The following is a 25,713-nucleotide window of genomic DNA, read 5'->3' as shown; positions in this document are numbered from 1 at the left end:
TGTAGTCTATTAGACAGATTTATCCACTATTTAGATACACACATGAAGAAACACACACACACATACAGTACATATATATATATATATATATATGTATATACATTTATTTCTAGTCCTCTCAAAAATAATTGTTCGTTCTCCCATTAAATGGTTGTGTACAAAACATTTCATACAAAGTGCTTTTAATGACACTGCTTCAGTCCTAATTTGGCTGATTCATATTTGAATCTGCAGGCTGAGACTGGTATTCTAAAGGTTGTTTGGCTGAGAGAAACTGAGACAAGGTGTGTCCTGTGTCCTCTAACGATGGTGAATAATGCTTGTATGATGGGGCTTAAAGAATGTTAATGGAGCTGTGAAAAGCTGACGAGATGTGACAGGGCTTTAGTCTATACTCAGTAGAAACAACACACCTCCATAGCTTTCTTACTCTTTCCATAACAGTTTATTAAGGAGACTAAAACTGCCAATAGCTACTGTCAATTAAAACATCATAGATTAACTTTATGTCACTTCTTCAATAGCCAGCATTTATTTTCACATCTTCTGCTTATGCTGCATAAGTTTCTAAAAGTATCTTTGCATTTGTCGAGGCTAGCTTAATTGGCCTAATGATAAAGTAGATACAATGTATTGCTGCTCACGACAAAGCTGAAAAAGCCATAAAATACAGCCAGCAAATGGCACATCATGAATGCAAGCTGTGTAGATTACACAACTTTTTTTTTGGACCAAATCATGAAATCTATCATCCTTAAATGATTAGTTTGACATTTTGAAAGAAATAAGCTTATCTGGTTTGTTGCCAAGAATTAGGTGAGAAGATCATTTTTATGTCTGTGTAGTAAATATGAAGCTGGAGCAAGCAACTGGTTAGCGTAGCTCATCGTACTGACCAACAGCAGTAAACAGCTCGCCGAGCTCTGTAAGAAGAAAACACCTACTAACACCACTAAAGCTCATTATCAAGAAATAGTTTCTGGTAAAATCAGAAATTTGCATTTTACACTGGAGTTTTTGTTTGGATTATCCAAACGAAATATAATGTGTCAATTAGTGAGCTTTATAGGTGCTGGCAGGTAGATTGTGTTACCTTTTGACAGAGTGTGGCAAACTCCCTGTTTCCACCGTTTAATGGTAAATGGACTGCACTTATATAGCGCTTTTCTGGTCTTTTTGACCACTCCATTCGCTTTAACACTACATGTCACATTCACCCATTCACACACGTTCATCCACTCATGACAGGGGCTACCGCACAGGGTGCTAAACCATTCATCAGATGGAGACTGATGGAAACATTCACAGACATTCTTTCACCATTGGTGCAGCCATCTGGAGCATTTTTGGGTTAAGTATCTTGCCCAAGGAGACATCGACTTTACTGCTCTACCTCCTGAGTCACAGCTGCCCCCTAAGCTGAGCTAACCGACTGCTGGTTGCAGCTTCATATTTACTGAACAGACATTAGAGAGGTATTGATCTTTTCATCTAACTCCCGTGAAGAAAGTGAATAAGCATGTTTCCCAAAATGTTGAACTATTTCTTTAAGGTTTAAAACAACAAAGTCATTAACAAAAGTTCTTCACAAAGGGTTCAGCTGAATTAAAAAGAGGAGAAATCCCATTTTCGGTGACTCTCCCTTCTTGAACCATTTGATCCGTCGCTCTCAGTAGTTTGACCCTGTAATCTCATGTAATGACTGGCAGTAGCAGAGGTAGAGTGTCCAGTGAAGCTGGTGGCTGTGAAAAAAAATATATGCTGCATTGGTTTGTGGTGGCTCCATGTCTGTGTAATTTGAAGCTGTCCTTGAGTACAATACTTGGTTTTATAAGCTTTTTGTCCCACTTGGCACGCATCACAGAATTACTGAATGCCACACTTTGTCTCCAGCTCTTCGGCTGCCTGTCCCAGGTGCATCGTTCTCAGTTTATCTAACAACTCCAGCAACAACGGCCGGTGCAGCATTCCACCTCGTCCTGCTCGTGATCCTTGTTCTGCCCACACCCTCAGCATCTGGTAGTGAGACTCCTTGCAGATCCGGTGATCCATCTCTGCTCGCTCGATCTCTGTATCCGTTACACCGAGAGAACGCACCAGCTGCTTCACCTGCAGCACTGGTACCAGGTCTAGCACCATGTAGATCAGGTCAGGGACTGCAGAAAGGGGGCGGGCAGAGCGGGGTGATGATGAGGGGAAGAGATAAGGATTAGCACAATAGGTTTCTGTATGTTTGAGTCGAAACACAGTGGACCATTGGTCAGGAGAATGCACATCATCAAATATACTCACTCTTGATTTCCAGCGGGACACAGTCAGGCAGATTGGGCGGCTCCTGCTCATTCACAGGGCTTTGGGGAACGGCCTTCACACACATGTCTGAGGGTTCCTCATTTTTGACAAGGATCTGCAATGAGACAGGGGTAGATATAAGATTACTGACTGTAGATGTACATCCAGTATAAAAAAGTAACCACAAGCAGTTAAATCACTGTACTTCAAGTGAGTCCGGGGTGATGGATGCTTGGGATGTCTGTTTCAGAATCCTCCTCTTGGTGAGCCATGTTGTTAACAAGTAGGTAACGACCACCAGCACCAATACTACCGATACTACTGCAAAACTTGCAACCCCAGCAATTATATTGATAAGGAATCCTTCTTCCTTCTTTTCACCTTCAGAAGGGACACGAGGGACACACAGGTTACAAACATGAAGACTCACATTAGAAATGCAGTTATGTTATTTAACAGTCAGAATTACATTCTGCTATTATAAAGACACCATCACTAGAAACACCACAAATATTGAGCGTCTGACCAGCTTTTTTTTTCACCGACTGCCCTTGTCACTTTTTTGATAAACATGATTGTTCAACCCATGTTTGATCCTTATTAGTGCACACTGAGTATGCACCTTTGATGTGCCGGCATGTGCAATTTAGTCTGCAACTACTGCTCTTATTTATTAATGTATCTATATTAATTACTACCTCCTATATTTATTACTGCCATTTGTTTGTATTCTACATTTCAATATATTCAAGCATATCCAAACATAAAACAGCACAATTTATGTTTTTAGGTAGACTGTAGGTTGTCACCAATATTTATCAAAAGGTTTAAGTAATTCTACAAAAAACAGTTAACCCTAACCCTAACCCAAATCACACTGCCTCATGCACCCTTGACAAGGGCTCACCTTTTGTGGGCTGAACAGTAACTGTTGGACAGAGATGTTTACAGCCAGATGAACAGCTGTGGAGAAGAGAGAGGAAGTTTCACAACACTGAGGAGGAAGTAAAACATTGTAAGAGGAATTGATTAACACTAAGGCTGAGACGACAGCTGGTTAACACTTGAAATGCTGATTCACAGTCACCATTAATCAAGAGAATGCTTCTTATTGTATATATATATATATATATATATATATATATATATATATATAAAGTGTAGCTATGGATAATGGGAACTATGGGCATTAGTCTACTCTGGACTTCCTTCTTTTTCTATCTTTGACAAGCATCACTTTGTCTGCGCTGGACGTGACACTGATATAGCTTAATTCCCCTTTTAAAAACTGCCAAAGTAAGTCATTTTTCTAACCAACCACACATTTAGCTCCTTTGTCTAGTGCAACAGTTACAATAATGTTTTTGTTTTGAAATTTTGAATTTCAATTTCCACTAACCCATGTTTCAAATCTACAGCAGTATAAAATTAATGTCTAATAAAAAATAAAAAAAAAATAAAAAAAAAAATATATATATATATATATATATATATATATATATATATATATATATATATATAAATTAAATAAATATATATTATCAAAGGGAATGTTAATCCCTCAGTAAACAGGGCATATATTGGATAGAAAAAGAAGCCCAGGAGGCAGTACAGTCTATTTAAATATCCCCTGCAGGTGTGTTTTCTCAAATATAAAAATACTCAAGTAAAGTTTAATTCTCAGTTTATGTGCACTAGAGGCTTCAAGTTTCCACATCACACCTGTGTAAATTGCATACTGGACCACTACTGGCTCCAAACTAGTCATGAAGTCATAAATCATGCTTGTAGGTACATGCCTTAAACTCTGATTTGAGGTGAACAGCAGATGTATGTAAAGACAGCCTTTTAGTGTCAAACTCTGAAAACTGAATTAACATTGAACAAAACACATTTTTGAATGGAAGGAGACTTTAACAAATGAGCACTCTTTTACTTAATGTTGCAAAATCAGTGTGAGTCAGTAACCCAGTTTTATGGTCTTGTAACTTCTCTCTTCTGTTGCTAAAAAATGGAAAGACTGAACAAAGGTGGAAGTTTGCTACAAGTTTCAATTCAACAAACCAACTTCCCCAAAAGCAACTTAAAATAAAAATGTGAACAAAGCATGTGGCCAAAGCTCACATACAGTAGTATACTCACTCTTTGCATGGTACACACTTGCCGTTTTCTTTGTAGTAATTCTCCTTACATCCACACACAGTGTTTTTCTCTGGTGTACCTGTACACAACAAGAATAATTACATTTAGACTACACTGAGAAAATACATGATGGGCAGGAAAATAATAATAATAATAATAATAATAATAATAATAATAATAATAATAATAATAATAATAATAATAATAATAATCAAGCAAATGGGCTTACTTATATATGAGTGTAATTTATTACACTGCAACATTTCAAGACTTACATGGTAGTTTTTCCTCTTCATCAGATCCACACGATTTACATCTCAAACACTCATGTGTTTCTGAGTCGATTATGTTTTTGTAATAACCTTCCTCACAGCGACAAATAGTGTTTTTGTATGGTTCACATTTTGATACCATGATTTCGTGATTTTTTGCTGTGGAAAATATTGAAAAGAGAGAAACAGAACAAAGCAAACTATTACCTGATGCAACATGTGTAAATTCAAAAAGTGGAAATGACTTTTTGAAAAAAGGTTAAGTCACTCTACATTTGCAACGTTTGCATTTGAAACAGTTAGGGAAGAAGTTCAGCTGGTCCATGAACTGTCCATCTGGACATGCCACACATTTACTCCTTTCACGCTCAGCCTGACACTTTTCCAAGAGCTTAAAACCTGGACAACATGAAAATAACAAGAACAGATGGTTAAAGATTTGTAGGAGTGAAAGTCTGCCTGTGTGATATTTTAAATAATGAGCACACTCCTGTGAATCACATGTGGTGTGCAGGGGCTCATACAGTACCTGGAGAGCATTTGTTGCAACATATTCCCTTGTCATTGGAATAATCTCCATGTGGACACTTTGGCTCAACTGATGGTTGTAAGGATGTAGAAGTGGAGGTGAACATGCACTGCAACACAGAATGCACAAAGTTAGGAAACAACTTTCTTTTTTCATTTAATTTGGATCGAGAATACCACAATAACAACAATATTTTTCTTTGCTTAAAAAATATGTTTTAACGTCTTCGCACTTCAAGACTTTCTCACCAAGAGGATCAATGTTGTGCCAAAATAGGCTTTTCTATTCCATCTCCCACTGTGTCGAGCTCCCTCCATCATCTTACAGGGTAAGTTCAGTCCATCTGAAGCCACCTGCAAGGAAAACAATCTGTAAAACACCCGACAGCCAATACATACAAATAAAGTTATGTTACACTTTTGCTGAACGACGAACACTCATTGTTACACTGTAAGGACATGCATAACAAAATTAATTGTATTATTTCTTAAATTCACTTAGTATTATGGCTGCAATAAATTGATAGTTTTGTCTATATAATGTCAGTTAATTCTTAGAGCTCAAGGTGACGTATTCAAATGCTTTGTTTAATCTGATCTACAGTAAAAAAATTTAAAAATTCAGATTAATATCATGTATGATGGCAAAAAAGAAAAACCTCACATTTGAGACATTTTTCTTTAAGAAATTACTAAAACAGTTTTTCAGTTATCAAAATAGTTGCCAATTAATTTCCAGTCAATTGACTAAACGATTTATTGACTAATCACTGCAGCTCTCCTTAATTTTACAATCAAATCCAGATTATCTGTTCCAATGCCATACAATAGCTTTAAAAAGTAAGGTTTTCAATGTGTTCAAATGTCCTTTTTTAGTCATTCGTGGCTCTAGTCATTTATTTTGGAGGGTGTGTTGGGATTTTTTTTTTTTACAAATATCGGACCAATTGCCACCGATCATGGATCATGAGTCACCTTTCATCTACCACCACCAACAGGCCACAGTTTGTCCTACATCACAGGTAACATGCAAAAACATTTTCGTAATAATATGGAATTAAATATAAATGATTCCATATGTTATTGTTTTATTATACAGACTGTATTCAGGATTGCACTCTGCTATTTTCAACATAACTTTTTGTTTAGCTTTACTAACTTTGTTTTAGCCAGATTTTTATCAGATTGTTATGGGGCCCTGAGGGGGAAATGAGCTGCATGGTCCCATTAACTGCTCATTCCTCTGACTTTCTCCTCTATTCTCACACATAATACTGCCTGGACACAAGGCTTGCTGAGCAGTAATTTGATTAAACATGTATACATTGACATATACGTACAGTAACAAGACTCTTCAATCCTGATTTTGACAGAGGGAGTCAAATAAATGAAGGACAATCCATCTTAAGGTGATTTAGATTGTGATTTAAAGGTGCATACTTTCAATCAAATGGAGCTGGTGCCCAATTTTCCCAGTTGGCATTTCAGCCTTATGCACACCTGCAGCTCACAACTTACAACTTTAAACCTGTGGAAAGTTGTTCTGCGTCTGACAATGCAGAGCTGAGCCTGACTAGCTGTGCCTGAGATGTGGAGTAGAGGATAAACCCTTCTGATTTTCATAACGACATGGCTTTTCTTTTGGCACCAATCACAGGTCAAATTTTTAATGTTGTTTTTCTTACCACAATAGCAGTGAGGATCAGAAGAATAACAACACTGATCAATAGATCAATATTCATCCAAAATGTTTGTTTTCTGGTGCTGTAGAGCTGCAACGATTAGTCGGTCAGTGATAGACCTTTTCACCTTTTACTGACATTGTCCAGACCAATTAACAGATTGATTAATCAAGAAAATAATTGATTGATCAAATAATCATTAGTTCCAGCCCTAATACTAAGGAATTGTGTAAAGGATTTTTGCACTGAGGCACCAGTAAGGTATTATTAAATGTGCATGATTTACAATACATACAGCAATACATTTATCCAAACTCCTTTAACTGACTCCTGACTTGTGTCCCGATTATCTTAACGGTTCAATTCACCCAAATACCAAAATATATTTTTCCACATATCACCAGTCATATTGAACAGTTCAGTTAGTTTCAGATTTACCTGTTATAGTTTTGTGACATCCATCAGTGATTTCTCTAATTTGTCCTGTCAACACAGTTTAAGGAAGCGAATGAAAAAAAAAAACCTCAACATCAAGTCATCCTTCCTGAACTAATTCCCCACCTTTTAATCAGGGTAATCCATATATTTAGCTACAGTCACGTTTTTTTATGACAATTATTGACACAGGTCTTTGTATTTTTCTTGGGTAGCCACTATATACTTGGGAGGGAGCTGAGGTTTCAGAGGTGGTTTTCTGAGCATATCATCTGATAAAACGAAACTAGGACTAAGATCGACTAAAGGTAAGCACGAAACTCTGTTAAGATGTGTTATTTGGGTTGCAAATTACTTTTATTTTAATACTAAATAGCATCTCGAATGTATCCTTAAACTGGGATGTAATGATGTTCTAAGTGGCTGAACATTTTTTAAATAACTTTTTTTTTTTTATATAACTGAAAGTGTGCAGGGTCTCGACATTTAATGTCTCCTGACACTTAACAGCCCATTAGGGGGATTTAACATATTAAAGAGAAAGTAATATGCAGTGTTATATTGACATACTAGCCTCAGTCTCTCTCTCTCTCTCTCTCTCTCTCTCTCATTTTAAAACAAACATTACATTTTTGTACGCAGTAGTTTGGCAGCTCAATCACTTCCCCGTCTAGACTTTGAGACTTGACTTGACTTTTTGAGTGACTTTAAAATCCTCCAATTTCACCGTGACGACTCACTTGTTTACAGGTAACGTTGACGTATGTAAGAACTAAATTAACTCTGAAGTTTTATCTTTTTTTCCTGAATCAAACTGGTTTCGGTTTAGTTATACCGCATTAACACCCACTAAAAGCCTCAGGCTGATATGAATCTCTTCTGCCCACAAACTGACACACAGAGCTATTTTATCGTCACTTACCTGGACAAACACCGGCAAGCCAACGATGTCACTTTACTTCAGGTCCATATCTCGGCAGGAATGTAAATTATTGGACACAACTTATTTTTTGTGTGTGTTTGGTATAGCGTTAGAGATGTTTCCCCACTCTGGTCGGGTAAGAGGAGGCGGTTCCCTAAAACGGGAAATGCAGCTGCGTCACGAGCAGTTTCAAGGAATAGTGTGGTTTGTCAAGAAGGAACCTGTGGGAATAATAATACACATAAAACTGTTGCATGAGCAGCAAACACCTGAAATATATCTGCGAGGTGACTCACTATTAGATTAGAATCAAACAAAAGATTAGTAAATAACAGCTCTCACACCCACAGATGTAGAAACATGCCAAAATTCCTCACATTCATTCATCCTTAAAGGACATTTGTTCAAGTCTGTCTTAAAGCAAACAGTCAGGAGCCCAAATGAACATTGAAACAGGTTTTTTTTCTTGATATAATCATTCTTCTTGTTTATACTGATCATTAGAAGATCCCTTCACAATTCACTTAATACAATCCACAGTCCTCCTGTGCAAACATGTATTTAAAAGTTTATATGAAGCTTATATGAAGCTCTAGTTGTACAAATGAGTCAAATCAAGTCAGTGTCTTTCAATGTTACAGGTTTTTTAGTGCCAAAGTCCCACTTTTTGTTACTTTACTTCCTCCACAGCTTAACAGGGAAACGCTGTTCGGGGAAACACAAAGAAGGAATTTGATCCTATAAAAACTGTTAATGTGGCAGATATTCTCTTGATATGACTAACTCAAACTGCTGACGCCTCATATAAGCTTCAGATCAACTTGTACCCCAACACTGCCATTGAGCACATTTGAAAAGGATCTTTTAATTGACAGTGTGAACAGGATGAAAACCTCTCTCACCCGACTGTTGTTTAAGACTTGGATGCTATGAAGCAATCCTTTAATCAAAAACAAACAACCTTAAGATTAGTTAATTAAGTTGGAGAAATAAAGATGACCTTAAATAACCCCTTCTCCTAATGAATAAATCAAGAAAACTACAAATTAAAAACAATTCTTACTCTACTTTGTTTTCAATAAAAGAGAAATTAATAGTATCTCCAATAAACCAAATTGATCAATAGATTGATAGATGGAACCATATGGAAATAAACATCTAATAGAGTACATGCATTACTAATTTAAGTCTGTAAATTACACTTTTAAGAAATACTTAATTTCTGAATACATCACATTTTAAATCATTATTTAATTCTGATTTAGTATTTTTTAAGTGTTTTGGTCCCTAGAGAAAAGTATCTGACAGGCCTGTGCACTGCAAGTGCAGCCTCTGAATTTAGAATAACTTTAAGCACCACATAATTACAATAGGTTTTTAATTCAAACTAAAAATAGGCTGGAGTCGGCTGGAGCCTTTTATGGCAGGCCAGTAGAGTGTGGCCTCACGTGAACCAGTCAATACAGTATATGAAAGAGCTCACTCAGCAGAGCAAGACAATTGTTTCCTAAGAAAAACCACATCCTTCTTTATCAGTGAGCAAACAAAAAAAAATCGCTCAATCGTTTCCTCCATCTTTCTCTCTCTTTTTGTGTCAGTGTCACACATACTGTACACAAGTGTCAAATACCAACACATAGTCTACAGTTTATGCAGGTCTTCAGTATGCACGTGCACACACCCACAGTGGTAAGTTCAACACACCACCTGTGAGGACAGCTGTCAGCACTGGACTGCTCTGACTCTGCAAAAAACACACTTTTTGTTTACTATCTGTTTACTTAACCACAGAAATGTCAACATGTTCCTGGCAAAAATTCCTCTGAAGTACTAATCAAACATAATTTTCTTTACGGTCAAGTCGCCTAATACTGAAATCTCAAGATAAGCATTGTCAGGTTTAGTCTAAGTCAGTTGAGAGTGAGTTTGGTGCTCAGTCATCTCTCTCGCATAGTCATTCGTGCACTCTTCCTGTTCGCTGAGAGCCACACGCAAGACCTCTGAGGCAGCCCCCCTGTAATATGCTGCTTCCTCAACCAGTCGTGTTTCACGCTTGACAAGATGTCACGTGTTGCTGTCTGGTCTCTGTGAAAACTCAGCTCAAGCCGAGCCTAAAGAGGGTGTCAAGAGAACAACATGACAGCTGAATGCTTCATGCCTCTCAGTCTATTATTTCAGTTTTAGGTAACAGTGATACTTAAATGGAGAAAAAAGGACACTGACAAGATTTGGTAAGCGTTTGGGGAACGATCTGCACACACATGCAAGTCATCTGGTTATTACTGACTAACTGCTAACACACAAAAGTTCTGATATCAATACAAAGTACAAAGGAATAGAAGGGATTTCCAGAAAGTTATTATTATGTTAATGGCCAGCAGCGCTTACCGGCCAACTGGACAATTGAAGTCACATAATTATCTCACCGTTACCACACACAGAAAGTATTTCTCACACACAGACAATGCAGTTGAGAGTAATTCAAACAAAAATAACCCTCAAATATCATAAAATAAATACAAAAAAATCATTTACAGAGTACATATATGATAGGTTGACAATTTATGAATTCATAAGGGATTGTAGGCTTATCTATGTGCTGTAATTGGTATTGTTTAAAGAAAGCTCAATTTTCTGACTACTGTGTGTCATAAAGTTGCAGAGTTGCTCATCAGATTAATGTCGGTTCTTGGAATGATGTTTATCTCTACATCAGCTTTCTGTAAGAAGAACAGGATAGTTTCAAGTTAAATGAGTCGTTTATGATATTTTACATGAAGTGACCTTGTCATCTAAGAAGAGAAAAGGAGAGAGATGGTTAGTGTTTGTGTGTGTGTGTGTGTGTGTGTGTTTGTGTGTGTGTGTGTGTGTGTGTGTGTGTGTGTGTGTGTGTGTGTGTGTGTGTGTGTGTGAGGGAGGGAGAGAGAGAGAGAGAGAGAGAGAGAGAGAGAGAGAGAGAGAGAGAGAGAGAGAGAGAGAGAGAGAGAGAGAGAGAGAGAGGGAGGAAACATTGGTTTGTTGAGACAAAAGTTAGATTTTGGATGAAACGAGAGATATGGTGCCTGTGGAAACAAGTGGAGGCTGGGGGAAGGCAGGTTTTTTGTGCCATGCAGAGATCCAGGGGGTCGACTGCCAGCACAGGACACGAGCACAGAGCAGAGAGATTTCAAAAGACTCTACCGAAATGTTAGGGTTTCTTTATGAGTCATCATTGACATTTTATGAATAATCCCCTGACACAGTTCAGGTCCCCTGTTCAGTCTGTCACTCAGAGGGTCCCAGGTTACATCTCGTCTAACCATCTCATCCACGGTAAGTCCACTGTCAGCCAAATGTTCAAAGCTGAAACATTTACTCAATAATATTCCTGCTATCTCACTTGTAGTGTGATGTAAAGATTTTAGGATGTTTATTTTAGTACAGAGCGGATTTTCCTCATCAGTACTACTGTATGTTACATGCTTTTTAAACATGAAATGTGTGTTACAGTGTATTGTGTAGCTTCCCAGCCAAATTATGTGTCTGTTATGACTTGTGTGGATACTATAAGTACTGTACAGGTTTGTCATTTTTACACGATGAATGTTATTTCATTCTGTGTCTGTCTATTGGAAATATAATGTTAATAAAACTAACCAGTTTCATCCATTTTCCTCCTTGTCCTCCTGCTCGCCATCCTCCTCCTCCCTTCCTCATCGTTCTCTTCCTCTTCGTCTTCTTGTTTTTACTCCCAGATGCAGTCATTCTATTACATTCCTTTACTTTTCCTGTGTAATCTCTCTTTCCTGTCTTCTGTGCTTTCCATCCATTGCAATGAGACACAATATCCCTGGCCTGTAGGAAAGCCAACATTGTGCTGTAACAGCTGCCCACCAGGTACTGTGACTTCTTTCTGTCTTGATAGATTTCGTAGCTTGGAGCCGAACATGTTATAACTGTAAATACATTACAGGGAAACATTTGTTACGGCGTTCAGAAGAGACATGTGAGATTGAGTGTCAATCTTGCACAGATGGCCGCTACAATGACATCTACAACGTGAAGCTGAGGTGCAACATCTGTGAAAATTGCAACAAATGTGAGTAATTTCACAGCTTTTGTCTCTGGGGAGTAGGGTGTTAATTGTGTGTGAATCCTGAACTGTGTGAGAAAATACATTTTAGATCATGCAAATTACAACAGTGTCATTTACTGGGATGCTAGATTTAAGGAAACGTTGTAAGGGTGAATTCTTGCTAATATGAGAGATTTAACTCTCAATTTCAGCCTTCCTTATTTACTTCATCACTGTGCTGTTCCATGGTGCATTTATTACAGAAATTCAAAGTCATTATCATTATCATTATTAGACTATTAACAGATATGCAGATCATCAGATATGCAGATAGACGAACAAAGAATCTTATCAAGATAGAGCTGAAACAGTGAATCACAGTGCAGTAGATGTCATGTGGAGCCCAACCCTCCCCTCCTGTGACACTCTGTAGTTCCTTGTTAACTTTGTCTGTATTTAACGTGTATGATGTGTGTGAACTAAGTGACTGTGTCCTTTTGGCTTGATGTGGGAGTGAGTCATCATTTCTCTGTGGTCCTGACCACTGACTTCGACCAGTTACGGCACAAAACTTGAAGAAGGCAGACTTTTAGTTGTTACTCAACTCTGTCTGCAGGTTCACGATTTCACATTTGCTTCTTGACACCTAATGTGAGGGGATTTCCCATTCTGAGTATCATGACGGGATACAGTCAGAGAGAGATGAAAAGAGGGGGGGTTGGGGGTCTGAGAAACCCTCTTTTTACCAGCTCAGGGCGATTGGGGTGGGATTCAGCATCAGACATTCAGACATGTTTTCATGGTAATACCATCAGCAGCACAGCCCACCAGTGATGGTAATGGCAGAAGGAGGTTCAAAAGGTAGACCATGCAAATGGAAAAAAAGAAAAAACACAGAAAAGTGGTAAACATCGGAAAGAGCAGCAGAGTCATTACTCAGGTCTTTGCCTGCTACAGGTGAGCAATAAAAGACTGTTTACTGAATTTTAAATGTCACTGTGGAAAACATAAAAGAGAGAAAAAGCACAAGTGACAGAAAGTATGTGATTCTCAGTCTGAATTTTGGATATGTTTTAGCTACATATTCATCTGTGCTTCAAACAAGACACTTTGTAACCAACGGTTTAACATATTACATACCAATGTTACAACTGTAGAGCAGCTATAAACAAAACTTTTAAATCTGAAAATACGTCTGAAACTCTTTGATACCTGTCTTAATAAAAAAGGACTCTTTAATGTTCCTATAAGTCCTACACATGTAGGGGCTTCAAACCAATTAACGGCTATATGGAAAATAATATTGCTGGAAATGATTCAACCCACACAAAAACCCCACACACTGCTCTTCAACAGTATCAGTCTAAGGTTTATTCAGTTATACTTCATAAAAGTGTTAAACATATGCAAGGATGTGATAGTTTTCTGTTGTTATTATGTTATTACTAATATTTCATATATTAAGTCATTTTCAGCTCTTAAGACCTTTAGAGTAAAAATCTCTAAACCTCTCAGTAAGGAGGACAAACAAACAAAAAACCCACATGGCAAACGAATGTAACATGACACAAGATTTTCTATTGTAAATTTTATATTTGAATGGTTTCTATGGTCACATTTGGCTGTTAGCATTGAATGAAAAGAAGGATATGGTCAAGACAACAGTGTACTGCAGATAATAATGTAATAACAACTAATTACACCAAACAAACATACAAATATATATAAAATGTGTTTGTGACTGAGGTTATAATTGAATTTGTGTCACTACCTTTCAATATAGACACTCCACATGTGTGGTTACATCAGTTCATGTACAAAATTAAACCACCAAGAGACGAAGATTTCCCTGAAATATGACAGTAGATGATATAAAGTTATATCTATTTATGATTGTTGTTGTTGCAGTTTTATCAACTACTATGGGCTGTTATGAAAACGTAATGTCTTGTGATGATTGTTGCTCTTTGAGGCCCATATAAGTAGTTCTCAGTTTGCTAATTTGTGAACTCACATTGATGCACGCATGTTAAAGATGTCTGTAAGAAAGAAAATGTTTCATCAAACTGAAATACTGCTTTCACTGAGAAATAACAGCTGGCTCCTAAGAAGAGGCAGTAGTAGTGATAATATAACCGTCTTATGAGTTAAAACCAGAATCTTACCTGTCATACATAGTTTGTGAGTCATTTCTCATTTTCTGATTCTTGTCATGTTTTAAGGAAATCTGTATGCATACGTGTGTGTTTGTCACAAACAAAAACATAACCAGGAATATACATAGACTTTATTATTCATAAATAACTGATCATTGTGTTTATTTTTTCTAATAGCAAACATGGAGTATGAGACAAGCTGTAGTATCACTCGTAACGCTGTGTGCAGATGTAAAGCGGGCTTCAGGTGCAGTGACCAGTGCACAGAGTGTATTCCAGTACCAACCACCAAACCCACTACAGGTAGGATACTCAGCACATTCAACCACACTTTATAATGAAGTCAAAGTTGCAGGATTATATCCTAACATCTGTATAGGGGCATCATTCTTCCAGTCTGTACAAATGCACATGAATATAAACTATTTTTGCTCATAAACTTATTCCACAGAGAGTTGAGTGAAAATGCATGATAAATATAATAATATAGTATTTTCACGGTATGAGTAATACTGCAATTCATTTTTAAAGAGTAACTTAACACCAAGATGAACAATTCCTGTAATTTTACCACATTACCATAAACTGTTGCAGTAACTATTCTGGTAAAACATCTGCTGCACCACAACCAACATCACATTTGGGTGTGGTCAGAACGCGGCCTGTTACACATAAAACCGCACTAAACTGTCATGCCACAGTTTACAGGCTGAACCTGTAACCGCTAAAGATTAGTAAAACGCAATCAGCCAGTGTCTGATTAAAATATATGTTCACACTTTCATTAATTCTGTCTTAAAACAACAGTCATGTGCCCAAATGAATATTGTCTCACTGTAATCATTCCTCCTGTTCAGTTAAAAGATCCCTTCCAAAACCCACAATCCTCATTTCGAGTAAAAATGTATTCAAAGGTTTAGCTGTTGATAATATGAGGCTCCAGCTGTCTGAGTTAGTCAAATAACATCATAGTCAATATCTTCCACAGTTACAATCTTTTTTGTAAAAAATCCCTCTTCGTGTGTTCCTGTTCAGCTGCAGTGTAACAAAAACTTTGAAAGATATTGAATTTATTTCACACATTTGGATAGCTGAAGCTAATGGCCAGTATGAACATGAGAATAATGAACATTATTGCAGAAAGAAAAATATTTGTCAGTGTGGATAGACTTGAAAAATTGTGAACCTGTCCTTTAAGGGTGCAGAGCCTGGCTTTGCAGATGCACATGACACCTCAAAACCACTCCAGCAGCTCCATAAAAAGTGGGTTTTTGTTCCTTTAGAGGGCCCAGAGTCCCAAAGAAAAGTGTGTAAGAACTGCAACCATGCCAGTGTGCTGTACCACTGCATAGCACTGTAACCGTAGCAAAATACATTCGAAAAGGTTCAGCTAAAATAGTACTGTGCTGATGTAAAACTTAACCACGACAAACCTATCAGCTGATATTAATGTTGATGAAATGTGTTCTGACCTTAGTTAACAGTGGCTTTGTTTACTCCACAGTATCCAAGGAGTTAAGTCACACTGGCACAAAGTGACACGAGCTAATTATAAAACATACTGCATGATTATAAATTCTGAAGAGACTTAAGAGTGAGCTCACTGACTATTCATTGACTATCTCCATTAATCTATGAACGTTTTTCCCACCAGCCTTCAAACCTTTTGCCTCCACCCCACGCATGGCACCCCCTTCATCGATCAAAGGTAAAGTAAAAACAAAGAAGTTACTGTTTTTGAAACTAGATTGAACTGAATTGATTTGGGGTTGTGGGGAAAACAAAACAGACTCTTTATAGATTGGATTGAATTAATAGATTGTGTTAGGAGTTATATTTTTTTTTTTAAGTGATATGAGTTACTTTCACAAGTAACTAGTAACTAATTACAAATTTTTAGTAAGCTGCCCAACGCTGCTAAACATTTATTGAAAGGCTTCCAAACATATAAGCATGTTGTGGAAAAAACTATTCTCAAGATTTTCACAGTGGGTCAATGTAAATCTGTTGACTATAAAATCCTGAGCTGCCAGCAAAACTTAATCTTGAATCTAAACAGGAACGGCTTTGCAAACTACTGCTTAAAAAAAAACCATAACAGCACAATTAAAGAGATTGCAGGATGGCATAATTTGCAATGCCCTCAAATGTTTTCACTTATAATTGGCAGGAGGTCAGCAGGCTTCCAGGCTCATGGCTCACTGAGTGAGAAATGACCAAGAATGAATATGTAGCACAGAGTGAGAGAAAGAAAAATGACACAATTGAATGACAGAGAGAAACATTTGCACCTAATTTACCTTTACGAAGTGACTTCAAGTTCTAAAGAGGAGTGCAGATAAGGATTAACAGTGAGCTTGTTTGTATTCATAGGCATTACTTTCCCCAGCTGGCCTCTGTTCCTCTTTCTGGGTTAATCACAACAAAATCCCTGAAAACAACAAGTAATACTTGTAAACAATATTACTTGGAAATCACCTATTATGCCCAGGTTTTAGTACAGCTTAGCAAAAAACTAAGTATATTTGCAGCAACCTAGCTACAGCTTAGAAACACACTTGAGTTGAGCTACTTTAAGATAAACAATATGTCCACTCTGCTTTTGGGGCTCAGCAGCCAACATATATTTACCAACTTGGTTACATATTGAATCACCTTCAATAAGATAAGCTATTATTAATTATGAAATGCAAGTGGGATAAACAAGTTATTGGTATAAATCCGGCTGGTCTAATGTTAGCAGATATATAGTTCTGTCAGGCAGCAGTGAAAATATGTTTACTTAAAGCTGCAAACAGCGATTGAACAGGTTCTCACACCTCACACAAGATGGAGGGATATGAATATTGAACAGAGATGTTACTGCATATCATGTGTAGACTGCACCATGTACATTTTATGTAAATCTGATGATGTTTGTCACATAAGGCTGACTTCCGCCAGCAGGCGGTGCTACACAAGTGGGTCTTTAATACAGAAATAAATTTAATGGAGGTCAGCTGACATGCTTATGGATTTTCACATATATTGGACGTTGCACAAAAGAGTTAAATATCAGTTCCTGTATCTGCCATGTAGCGCTAGAGAACACATCAGTCATGTTGCTGTATATTGTGTAGGCCACACGTTTTTCGCATCGCCACAGCAAATGGCATTCCACAAAAACTCCAAAGCTCAAAATGTGGCATCCTGAAGGTCTTGAGATGTCACTGAACAAAGGTGGAAAGGTGGACCTGTCGAATCGTCTGTGAGGAGTTTCAAAAAGTATCTGTAAATTGCCTAAAATAGCGTGTTGTCACATGATCTATGACATCATCAGTCTGAGGTTTATATCCACCAGATTTCAAACGAATCCGTTAAACCCTCTTGGAAGAGTTCAAAACATTTGCATAAAATAGAGGGAAAACACTTACAAGTCAAAATGGCTGACTTCCAGTTGGGCAGAGCTTATGAAAGCCAATATTAAATATGTCCAAATTTAACAACGTGCATTCCAAATTTTGTGAACATCAGCATAACTTTAGCCTGTCTACAGCCTGCCAGGTATTAGGGGGTGCTATGGAGCCCACTAAATCTGTATGAACCCAATCATTGGATGTTCTTGCCATGTATCAAATTTAACTACTTACTAGTTCTTACAGTAACTTACTGATAATATCGTTTTTTGGTTTTGGCTCCAAAAATCTAATTTAAAGTATTTTACTGTATTTAGAAAGAACAGCACTTTATTGTTAGAATATGTTTTGAACTTTTACAATTTGATTCTTCTTCTTCTTCTTCTTCTTCTTCTTCTTCTTCTTCTTCTTCTTCTTCTTCTTCTTCTTCTTCTTCTTCTTCTTCTTCTTCTTCTTCTTATTCTTACTATCATCATTATTATTATTTTTATCATTTATTTAGCTATGGAGATACAGGGTTGAGTGGGTGGGGGGTAAGTGGGTGTTGATTCATAGGCTTAAAATGTTTTAAGAAATGGCTTATAATTTTCCTGCAGGGACAAAATGTTGGAAATAGATGTCAATGAAAAAAGGAAATGATTAAACTCCTCTTCCTGTGGATCTAAATTTTCCTAAAATGTCTCTCTCATACATTCTCACAGATTCAATGTGGTACCTGGTGATAATTGCCCTCCTGTTTGTCGGAATTGCCCTTGTGGTATCAAAGCTCAAGCCCTTTCTGCGCTGGATCAGATCTAAGGAAGGTCAGTTGATTATTATTCAGAATAATGAAGCTGATAACCTTGCGCCACTATGTAAATACAGGAAGTACACTGAGCATAGTACATTTATCCTTATCCTGTTACTCTGTGCTTAAATACTGTTTAGACTTTAATACTTATATTGACCTGATATTTTAATCTAATTCCTGCCAAAACTTTCCCCTCTTCTTTCGTTGCCCAGGATACCTTTTGGCTGAAAAAATAACTGCACGGCCAGAAACCACCACAGAGGACGAGGGAGTGTCTAAGCCAGTCCAGGAAATGTGTGGGAAATGTGATCAACCAATCGATGTTTGAGTTAAAGACTGAAAGAATGTTGAATCTGAACTTGAATGAGCAATAAGATGGTGGGTGGACATAGTGACATAAAGCAAATTCACAACATTTTGTTGCTTTGGACATTTATGACAAATGGAGTCAAACGTCACTCCGCTCGAGGCTGATGAGAGAAGAAATTGTGCTGTATATTTCAAGACTGTTGAAAGGCTGTTTCTTCAGATGAAACATGAACTTTTCTATGAAGTTTAGATGGTAGAAGTGTAAGAAAATGATGAAGAAAGTTAAAAGAGCATGAGTTAGAAATTGTGCAGTATGTTGCTTAATGGTGGTATGTACTATGGTACACAAAAGTTAAAGATATTTCACATCTTTACATTTATATGTGTATATATACATTTTTCAGGATGTGTTAAAGGAAATGCAATACTTATAATAATTTACTTATATACTTCTTTTTTTATTGAAAATAAAAACAATTTTTACAAAATGTGTAATATTTAGGTATAACATTAAACAGCCGCATCTCATTATGGAAAACAGAGCTGACAGAGTATTTACACTGGATTATGAAAAATAACTTACAAAGCAGATCACCCCCCAGCTGTGCTTCACAGAATTTAAGTTCAGAGTCTGCATTCAAGAGCCTTCAGACAGAAATGTCACTGCAGAAAGCAGAGATCCCCTCCCAGTTTTCCAGGGGAAGGTGGATCTGCTCCAGAGTCATCTGTGGTTTCACAGTTTTACAATTCCTTCCATGAAAAAAAAAGTGTTTATCACAGTCTGGAGGCATTACCACAGCACAATTCCTCCGGGATGTTTTGTTTAGATGTATCATAGTGCCTCCTCTTTGGACATGTGGCAGTCCTTCCCCTGCTCCTGGGAGGGAAAAATAAAGCTCTCAGCGTCTCCACTCCTCTCCTCCTCGGAGAGGTGAACACTGGGCGAGGATGCGGGATGATAGTCAGGACAGCTTTTGTCATCTTCTTCACTGCTCACTCTCTCAGCCGTCTTCCCCATTTCACTGGTTGGGCCAACTTGGCCTGTAAACTGACTAAGCAAGCTGAAGATGACCGTCCCTGGATTGTGGACATGGACCGGACCTACATAGACATTAACAAGCAAACAGTGCACATAAAGGACTGTTTTAGTTGACCTGAAGAAGTGCATCGTCATATATTGTACAGCGTGGGACAACTCATAACATAGCTTCATCTTTTACATTTTTTCTATTTTTGATAACCTCAAAAAATGAGTCAAGTGTCACACATGAAAGTCGTCATCTTGCTCATCAGTACCTAGATTGGCTGCTGAAAGGGACGATGGCTGCTGCCTTGCACTGAATGAGTCTCTGGGGAACTGATGAGTTGACTCCTTCGACTTGTGAGAAGCATCTCTGCCTCCCTAAAGAGGAAAACGCCCATCAGTGTAAGGAAAACAAGTGAGAAATGATGCCTTATATATGAATATATGTTAGAATAAGCATTAGAAACCTTGGAATTATCTTAACTTACCATGTTGCACACCTTAGCAACAGCTGGAAAACAGCAGATAAATATATTAATAACAGAAAGGAAACTTGTACATGATGAATCATCATGTGTATGATTTGCATAGTGACTGATAGGTGAGACCACCTTAGCAAATCTCATGACAGATCTCAGATCACAGTTTTATCATTTCTAAACCTCTTAGGTGAATTTCTTTCTTTCCCCACAACATGGGACGTGTGTTTAAGGGTTAGGGTTAGGGTTAGTGTTGCGATCAGTCAAAGTGACAGACCAGAAACTAAACCTCCTGGGTGTAAAGACCGTCTTACCTAGCTTGAAACATGTTTCATCCTTGGTACAACGGAGGCAGATCCTGATCACAAAGGCAGCGCATCCCACAGCAACCACTGGACACAAGATGGCTGCCAGGTGACTGCTGTACCTTCCTTCTGTTTCAAAAAAAAAAAAAAAAAATCAATCAAACATATTGTCTTTCTCTCACTCTCTCTCACTCGCATACAGTATACACCATACATGATTTTATCTCACATACTCTCACCTCTTGGTAAATTTGTGCCATTTCCTGGCAATGTGACAGGCTGAAGGCCACATCTGCGTGAGATAAGGGTGAAATGTTAAGTATGTGACCCCATGAAGAATGAAAGTCTGTGATATCTGTAATGTCTGTGACAAATGCTAAAAGAGTATGAATTTAATAACATTTTAAACCATCCAGACTTTGGCTTGTCAGTCAGTACAGAGTTTTGAAACTCCACTTTGTGAGGTATTTTACTTAGGAAGTCCATGACTCACTTTGGAAATCGGCAGGGTCTCGCAGAACTGCTGGCACTTGCTGAGGAAGCTGAGGAAGGTGTCTGTTTATTTTCATTTGTGATTACAGCTGCTGCTACTGGATGACAAATATGAGGAAAGTTTGATTTTAGATTTGAGAGGAAAAACATGGTATTAAACAAATCTCATATGTTTTGGCAACAGTAGAAGTCTAAATCATATCATGTTGTACTGCACCTTTATTCATTAGAAAGAATGAAAGATAATTTGTATTGTTTCGTTTTGCATTTTCTCACAAAAAGTACATTTACTCTCAACAAGCACATTTGACTGCTGATATCCACTTGCTTTTAGGACCAGTGTGTAGGGTTTAGTGGCATCTAGTGGCGAGGTTGCAGATTACAACCAAATGAACACACCTCCCCTCAACCTCTCCTTCCAGGTGTTTAGGAGAACCTACTGTGGGTGCAAAACTTGGAAAAAATGCAAAATGTCCTCTACTTATAATTATTATAATCCATTTCTGGCACATCTGTTCCACTATGCCTCTAAATTCTACACACTGGTACTTTAAAGCAGGACTATTACTGGTACTGGAAACTGATGTATTTAAATACTTTTTTCCATCAGGGTTTGCCTCACTGACATTACAGCACTACTAACAGTTAAGTACACAGTTTTTCTCTCAACATCTTTTACAACTGCCACACCCCTGAACAACTGATCTCTACTAATCATTTTCTAACAGTGAGTTATTACGAGGTCACCTGCTAGTCAAGGCCTGCTCACTGCAATATAGCAGAGTTGATGCTCTGCACCGCTCAGCATTTACCTGTTGTGGTTTTGTATTGGATTTTCTCACAGTATTTGCAGTTCTGCGAATATGGGACCATCACAGTGCACCTGAAACCGTCCTCACAGACGCACTTGATATTAGTCGTGGGCGTGCATTCTTGAATCACCTTCAAATTTAATTCTGAGGCAGAGAAAAATAAAGATGATTTCATGAATTTTAATACCAGCAAAAGGTCATATGAAGAATAAACACATTTTACCTAACCCTTTCACAGAAATAAAATGTTCAATGTAAATTTGAAAAGACCATAAAAACATTCAAATATAAAAAAAACAATAGCAAAAGAAACATACAATCAATGTCAGACTAAATTAAAACATAGAAGACCACAAAAACATAGAAGCAAAAGAAGTGCATAGAGAATGTTATAGATTTCTTACAGAAACCCAACTAGGTAGAAATGACTCAGAGTTTCTTTACCTGGTCTGCAGTCTCTGTAGCAGCGATGGCAGCTGTCTTCACAGTTGTTATCTTCAGTTGTGTAGCTTCCAACAGGACAGGGCTCACACTCTGTACATGATTTCTGATACATACCTGACAGAACAGAGAGAAACAAATGACGACAACCGGATGAGAAGAGCAGAGGATGTATGCATATTACTGAAGGATGTGGTTACAAGCTCAGTGTGAAGCATGTGTCTCTTTTTATCAAGATAGACAGAGAGACGTGCACAAAAACAGACAGAGAAAGAAAGAAAGTTACTGTATGCCCAACAGTTTCATAGTAACTTCCAAATATTAATCACTGCCGATTCATACATTAAAAACAGTGAGTAAAAAGTAAAATGAGGACAGACAGAGATCATAAATACAGACACACACAGCTCACGCTTTTCTTACCTGCAGGGCACCTTTTACACGTTCTGCCTCCCTCTAGGTTACATTGGTCCTGCTGATTTTGTTAACACAGTAATACAATTAGATATGAACCACTACAATACTATGATACACTAAAGTCTTGAGTAACTTATCAAACAGGTCATGTTCTTATATTTAAAAGTTTGAGATTTTTCTTACACTTGAAAAGCAAACTACACGAGGTCTTTTTTTTAAGTAAACGATGTACAAAGATTTAAGGAGATAAACTGAGCAAGAAGGAAACTGTTACCAGCGGCAAGGTGAACACCAACTGTGCAGATAACATCAGGACAGTCACACAGTATTGCACTAGTCCCATCTTGGGGAGAAAAAAACAACAACATATTAACATGATATGAAGTGGTCAGGTACAATACGAAATGAAAGGGCTATTTCTAAAATATGAATGCATTATTATTATTTTTATTAATATATCATTAAATAAGGTATGACATTAAAAACATATGGAAATTAAACAAAACATAATCATTTACCTTAAGATATGATGTTCCTTTTGCTTTCTCTCCGCTATATTGTTAAGTTGTTCAAGGTGTGCCTCTCTCTCCTTCTTTCCTCTTCTCACTCAATGTACCCATCCTCTGTGTCATTGTTTCCTTACCTGTTACATTCTTCCTGTCTACTCCGCCCACTGATCGCTACACTCACTGTGGCGACGGCTGCTGCTGCTGCTGTTGCTGCTGCTGTCCTGTTTACCCGCACAGACCTCATAGAGACTGGTTGGCACTCTGACTAACGATTTTGCATCAAAGCCTCATTATTTTCCATATAAACTGTAAGATCTGACGAATCAAAGAAAGGTTCTTGTGTCAAAGACATGATGGTAACGGTTATAATGTCATTTGGATTCAAAGTTTTAAGTATCTTCATAATCATATTTGTGTAGATTTAACTCAATGTTCAACACACTGTTATAATGGCCTATTAATATCCTTTAGCTAAATTTGTATGTAATAAAATCTAGATGTGATTTAAAGGGCAATTACAAAAAATATATATATATATATTTTGTTATAGCAATGCAGAAAGTCTGAGTATTATTTGCCAAGGTTTTGAGATTGATTGATTGATTGATTGATTGAGTGATTGAGTGATTGATTGATCAACTTGATTAACTGTTTATTAATGTATGATATTTTTCAGCAATTATAACTTCTCTTATGAAGACATATATTGTATTATTATAACTGCGTTTTACTATATTATCTTTCATTATTAGTTCATGCACCAGAAATCATTGACGGATGCCAAGAAGAAGAATTATAGTTGATGACAAATACATCAGTAAACACTTACATCTGCTGACAACTACATTACAGTATGTTATAAACCATTTATTAAATGCTTGTATTCGTGCAAAATACAGATATTTAAGTATTTTTTTACCAAACTATAACAAGAGAGAAATAAATTATAGCAACAGCTATAGATATCAATCAAAAATTTCACATTAGGAATAAAAAAAAAAACATATATATATATATATATATATATATATATATATATATATATATATATATATATATATTCTGATTTCTACTGCTGCTTTCAATTCATTCAATTCAACAGGAACATATCATTTCAAAAAACATGTGTCCAGACCTCACTGTCAACAGCTCCTCATGGGAACGATTTTTTTGACAGAAAGTTGTCCCATTGAAAACTGATGTAAGTTCTGACAGTAAGTTCAGTCAGCAGAATGCGAGACACTGTTGTCAAAGCAAGACACTGCTGCTGAATTGGGCGAAAAAAAGTTTGAGATGCTTTGTGAATCGCAAACCCTTTCACCTCTCTATTTGTGTAGTTTAGGTGAACTGAGCCTTTAACTGTAAGGCAGACACATCCCATGTTTCACAAATAATCACACATAATCTTGTTTCTCAGTTGCATCTTTTATTCTTTCCATCTCTCTTGTAACATTACATACTGTATCTCTGCAGTAAAGCTTTATAGCCAAACTTTGCCTTAGTGTCTAAAGCTGCATAGTCACACATCTAAAGTACTTAATTAGCGTAATACACTGAATTCAAAATATTCCAAATTGTTGTGTGCCATAAAATATGATTAAAATATTTCGAGGCACGGCTTTCTCTTCTATGATGACACATAGGAAAAGACAAAAACACCCTTTTTTGTCTTTAACTGCCACAATTTCCATTGAAAATCAAGCCATTTGATCTTAACTCAAGCCTTCTGCAAGTTTTCAGGTGTGTGACTGTGACTGTAGATGTTCTCCTTGTGCAGTCTTTAAACACCAATATATATTCAAAGCTGTATTTCCTTGAAACATATAATATCAAAGCCGTCGTACAGTCATTTTGCTAAAGCATTTGCATTTCAGTAGTTCCTTTATTTTTTTAGTTGGAGTTATTTTTAAAATGGACTTTACTTGGCAAAAACCTACACTCATAAAGAAAGACTGATGGGAAAAAGGAATTCCGTTATCATTTGATTTCTTTTTTCATTTGATTATTTACACATTATTTGATGTCAAAAGACATCTCAACATGGTTCCCCGAGTCAAACAATTAAACAGGGACACAATAACAATTGGATTCAATATGTTTTCTTCTTCATGTTGTACATTTGCCCCAGTAAATGTCTTTTTAAAAAACACTCAGTATACAGACATAACACCCAAAAAAAACATACACACTGGCACATGCATACATAGAGATTCACGCAGCGTGTGAAAGTAAAACTACACAAAGGGAAATGGTGTGT

General features: G+C 37.1%; 3 protein-coding genes across 4 annotated transcripts; 1 reads left to right on the top strand and 2 right to left on the bottom strand.

Moving 5' to 3' along the window:
• Positions 1-96: 96 nt before the first annotated feature.
• On the bottom strand, positions 97-8,572 carry tnfrsf1a (tumor necrosis factor receptor superfamily, member 1a). 2 transcript variants are annotated; one of them, XM_062421844.1, is made up of 11 exons: positions 8,274-8,572; positions 7,355-7,399; positions 5,484-5,588; positions 5,236-5,344; positions 4,980-5,105; positions 4,710-4,865; positions 4,435-4,513; positions 3,200-3,255; positions 2,498-2,673; positions 2,293-2,407; positions 97-2,156 (listed from the first exon to the last, which is right to left on the bottom strand). In XM_062421844.1, the coding sequence occupies exons 3-11, from the start codon at positions 5,553-5,555 to the stop codon at positions 1,867-1,869; spliced, it is 1,179 nt and encodes a 392-aa protein (XP_062277828.1). In that variant the 5' UTR covers positions 5,556-5,588; positions 7,355-7,399; positions 8,274-8,572; the 3' UTR covers positions 97-1,866. The 2 variants fall into 2 exon arrangements, with proteins under 2 accessions (XP_062277828.1, XP_062277827.1); XM_062421843.1 differs by lacking the exon at positions 7,355-7,399 and having other exon boundaries at positions 98-2,156; positions 8,274-8,567.
• On the top strand, positions 7,595-19,429 carry cd27 (CD27 molecule). The gene is made up of 7 exons (XM_062421899.1): positions 7,595-7,659; positions 12,114-12,149; positions 12,226-12,351; positions 14,661-14,786; positions 16,138-16,191; positions 18,580-18,681; positions 18,881-19,429. Exons 4-7 carry the CDS (start codon positions 14,666-14,668, stop codon positions 18,994-18,996), a joined length of 393 nt encoding a protein of 130 aa, XP_062277883.1. The 5' UTR covers positions 7,595-7,659; positions 12,114-12,149; positions 12,226-12,351; positions 14,661-14,665; the 3' UTR covers positions 18,997-19,429.
• A 71-nt stretch (positions 19,430-19,500) lies between these two features.
• si:dkey-260g12.1 (uncharacterized) lies at positions 19,501-23,504 on the bottom strand. Its single transcript, XM_062421851.1, has 11 exons — positions 23,466-23,504; positions 23,222-23,290; positions 22,954-23,002; positions 22,534-22,647; positions 22,090-22,233; positions 21,279-21,375; positions 21,025-21,077; positions 20,795-20,914; positions 20,490-20,512; positions 20,274-20,379; positions 19,501-20,078 (listed from the first exon to the last, which is right to left on the bottom strand). The coding sequence occupies exons 2-11, from the start codon at positions 23,288-23,290 to the stop codon at positions 19,810-19,812; spliced, it is 1,044 nt and encodes a 347-aa protein (XP_062277835.1). The 5' UTR covers positions 23,466-23,504; the 3' UTR covers positions 19,501-19,809.
• Positions 23,505-25,713: the final 2,209 nt, after the last annotated feature.

Source organism: Scomber scombrus, chromosome 7 (assembly GCF_963691925.1).
Source record: "Scomber scombrus chromosome 7, fScoSco1.1, whole genome shotgun sequence".
NCBI lineage: Eukaryota > Metazoa > Chordata > Actinopteri > Scombriformes > Scombridae > Scomber > Scomber scombrus.
Note: the sequence above shows the minus strand (reverse complement) of the source record. Positions and strands in the feature narration are given on the sequence as shown.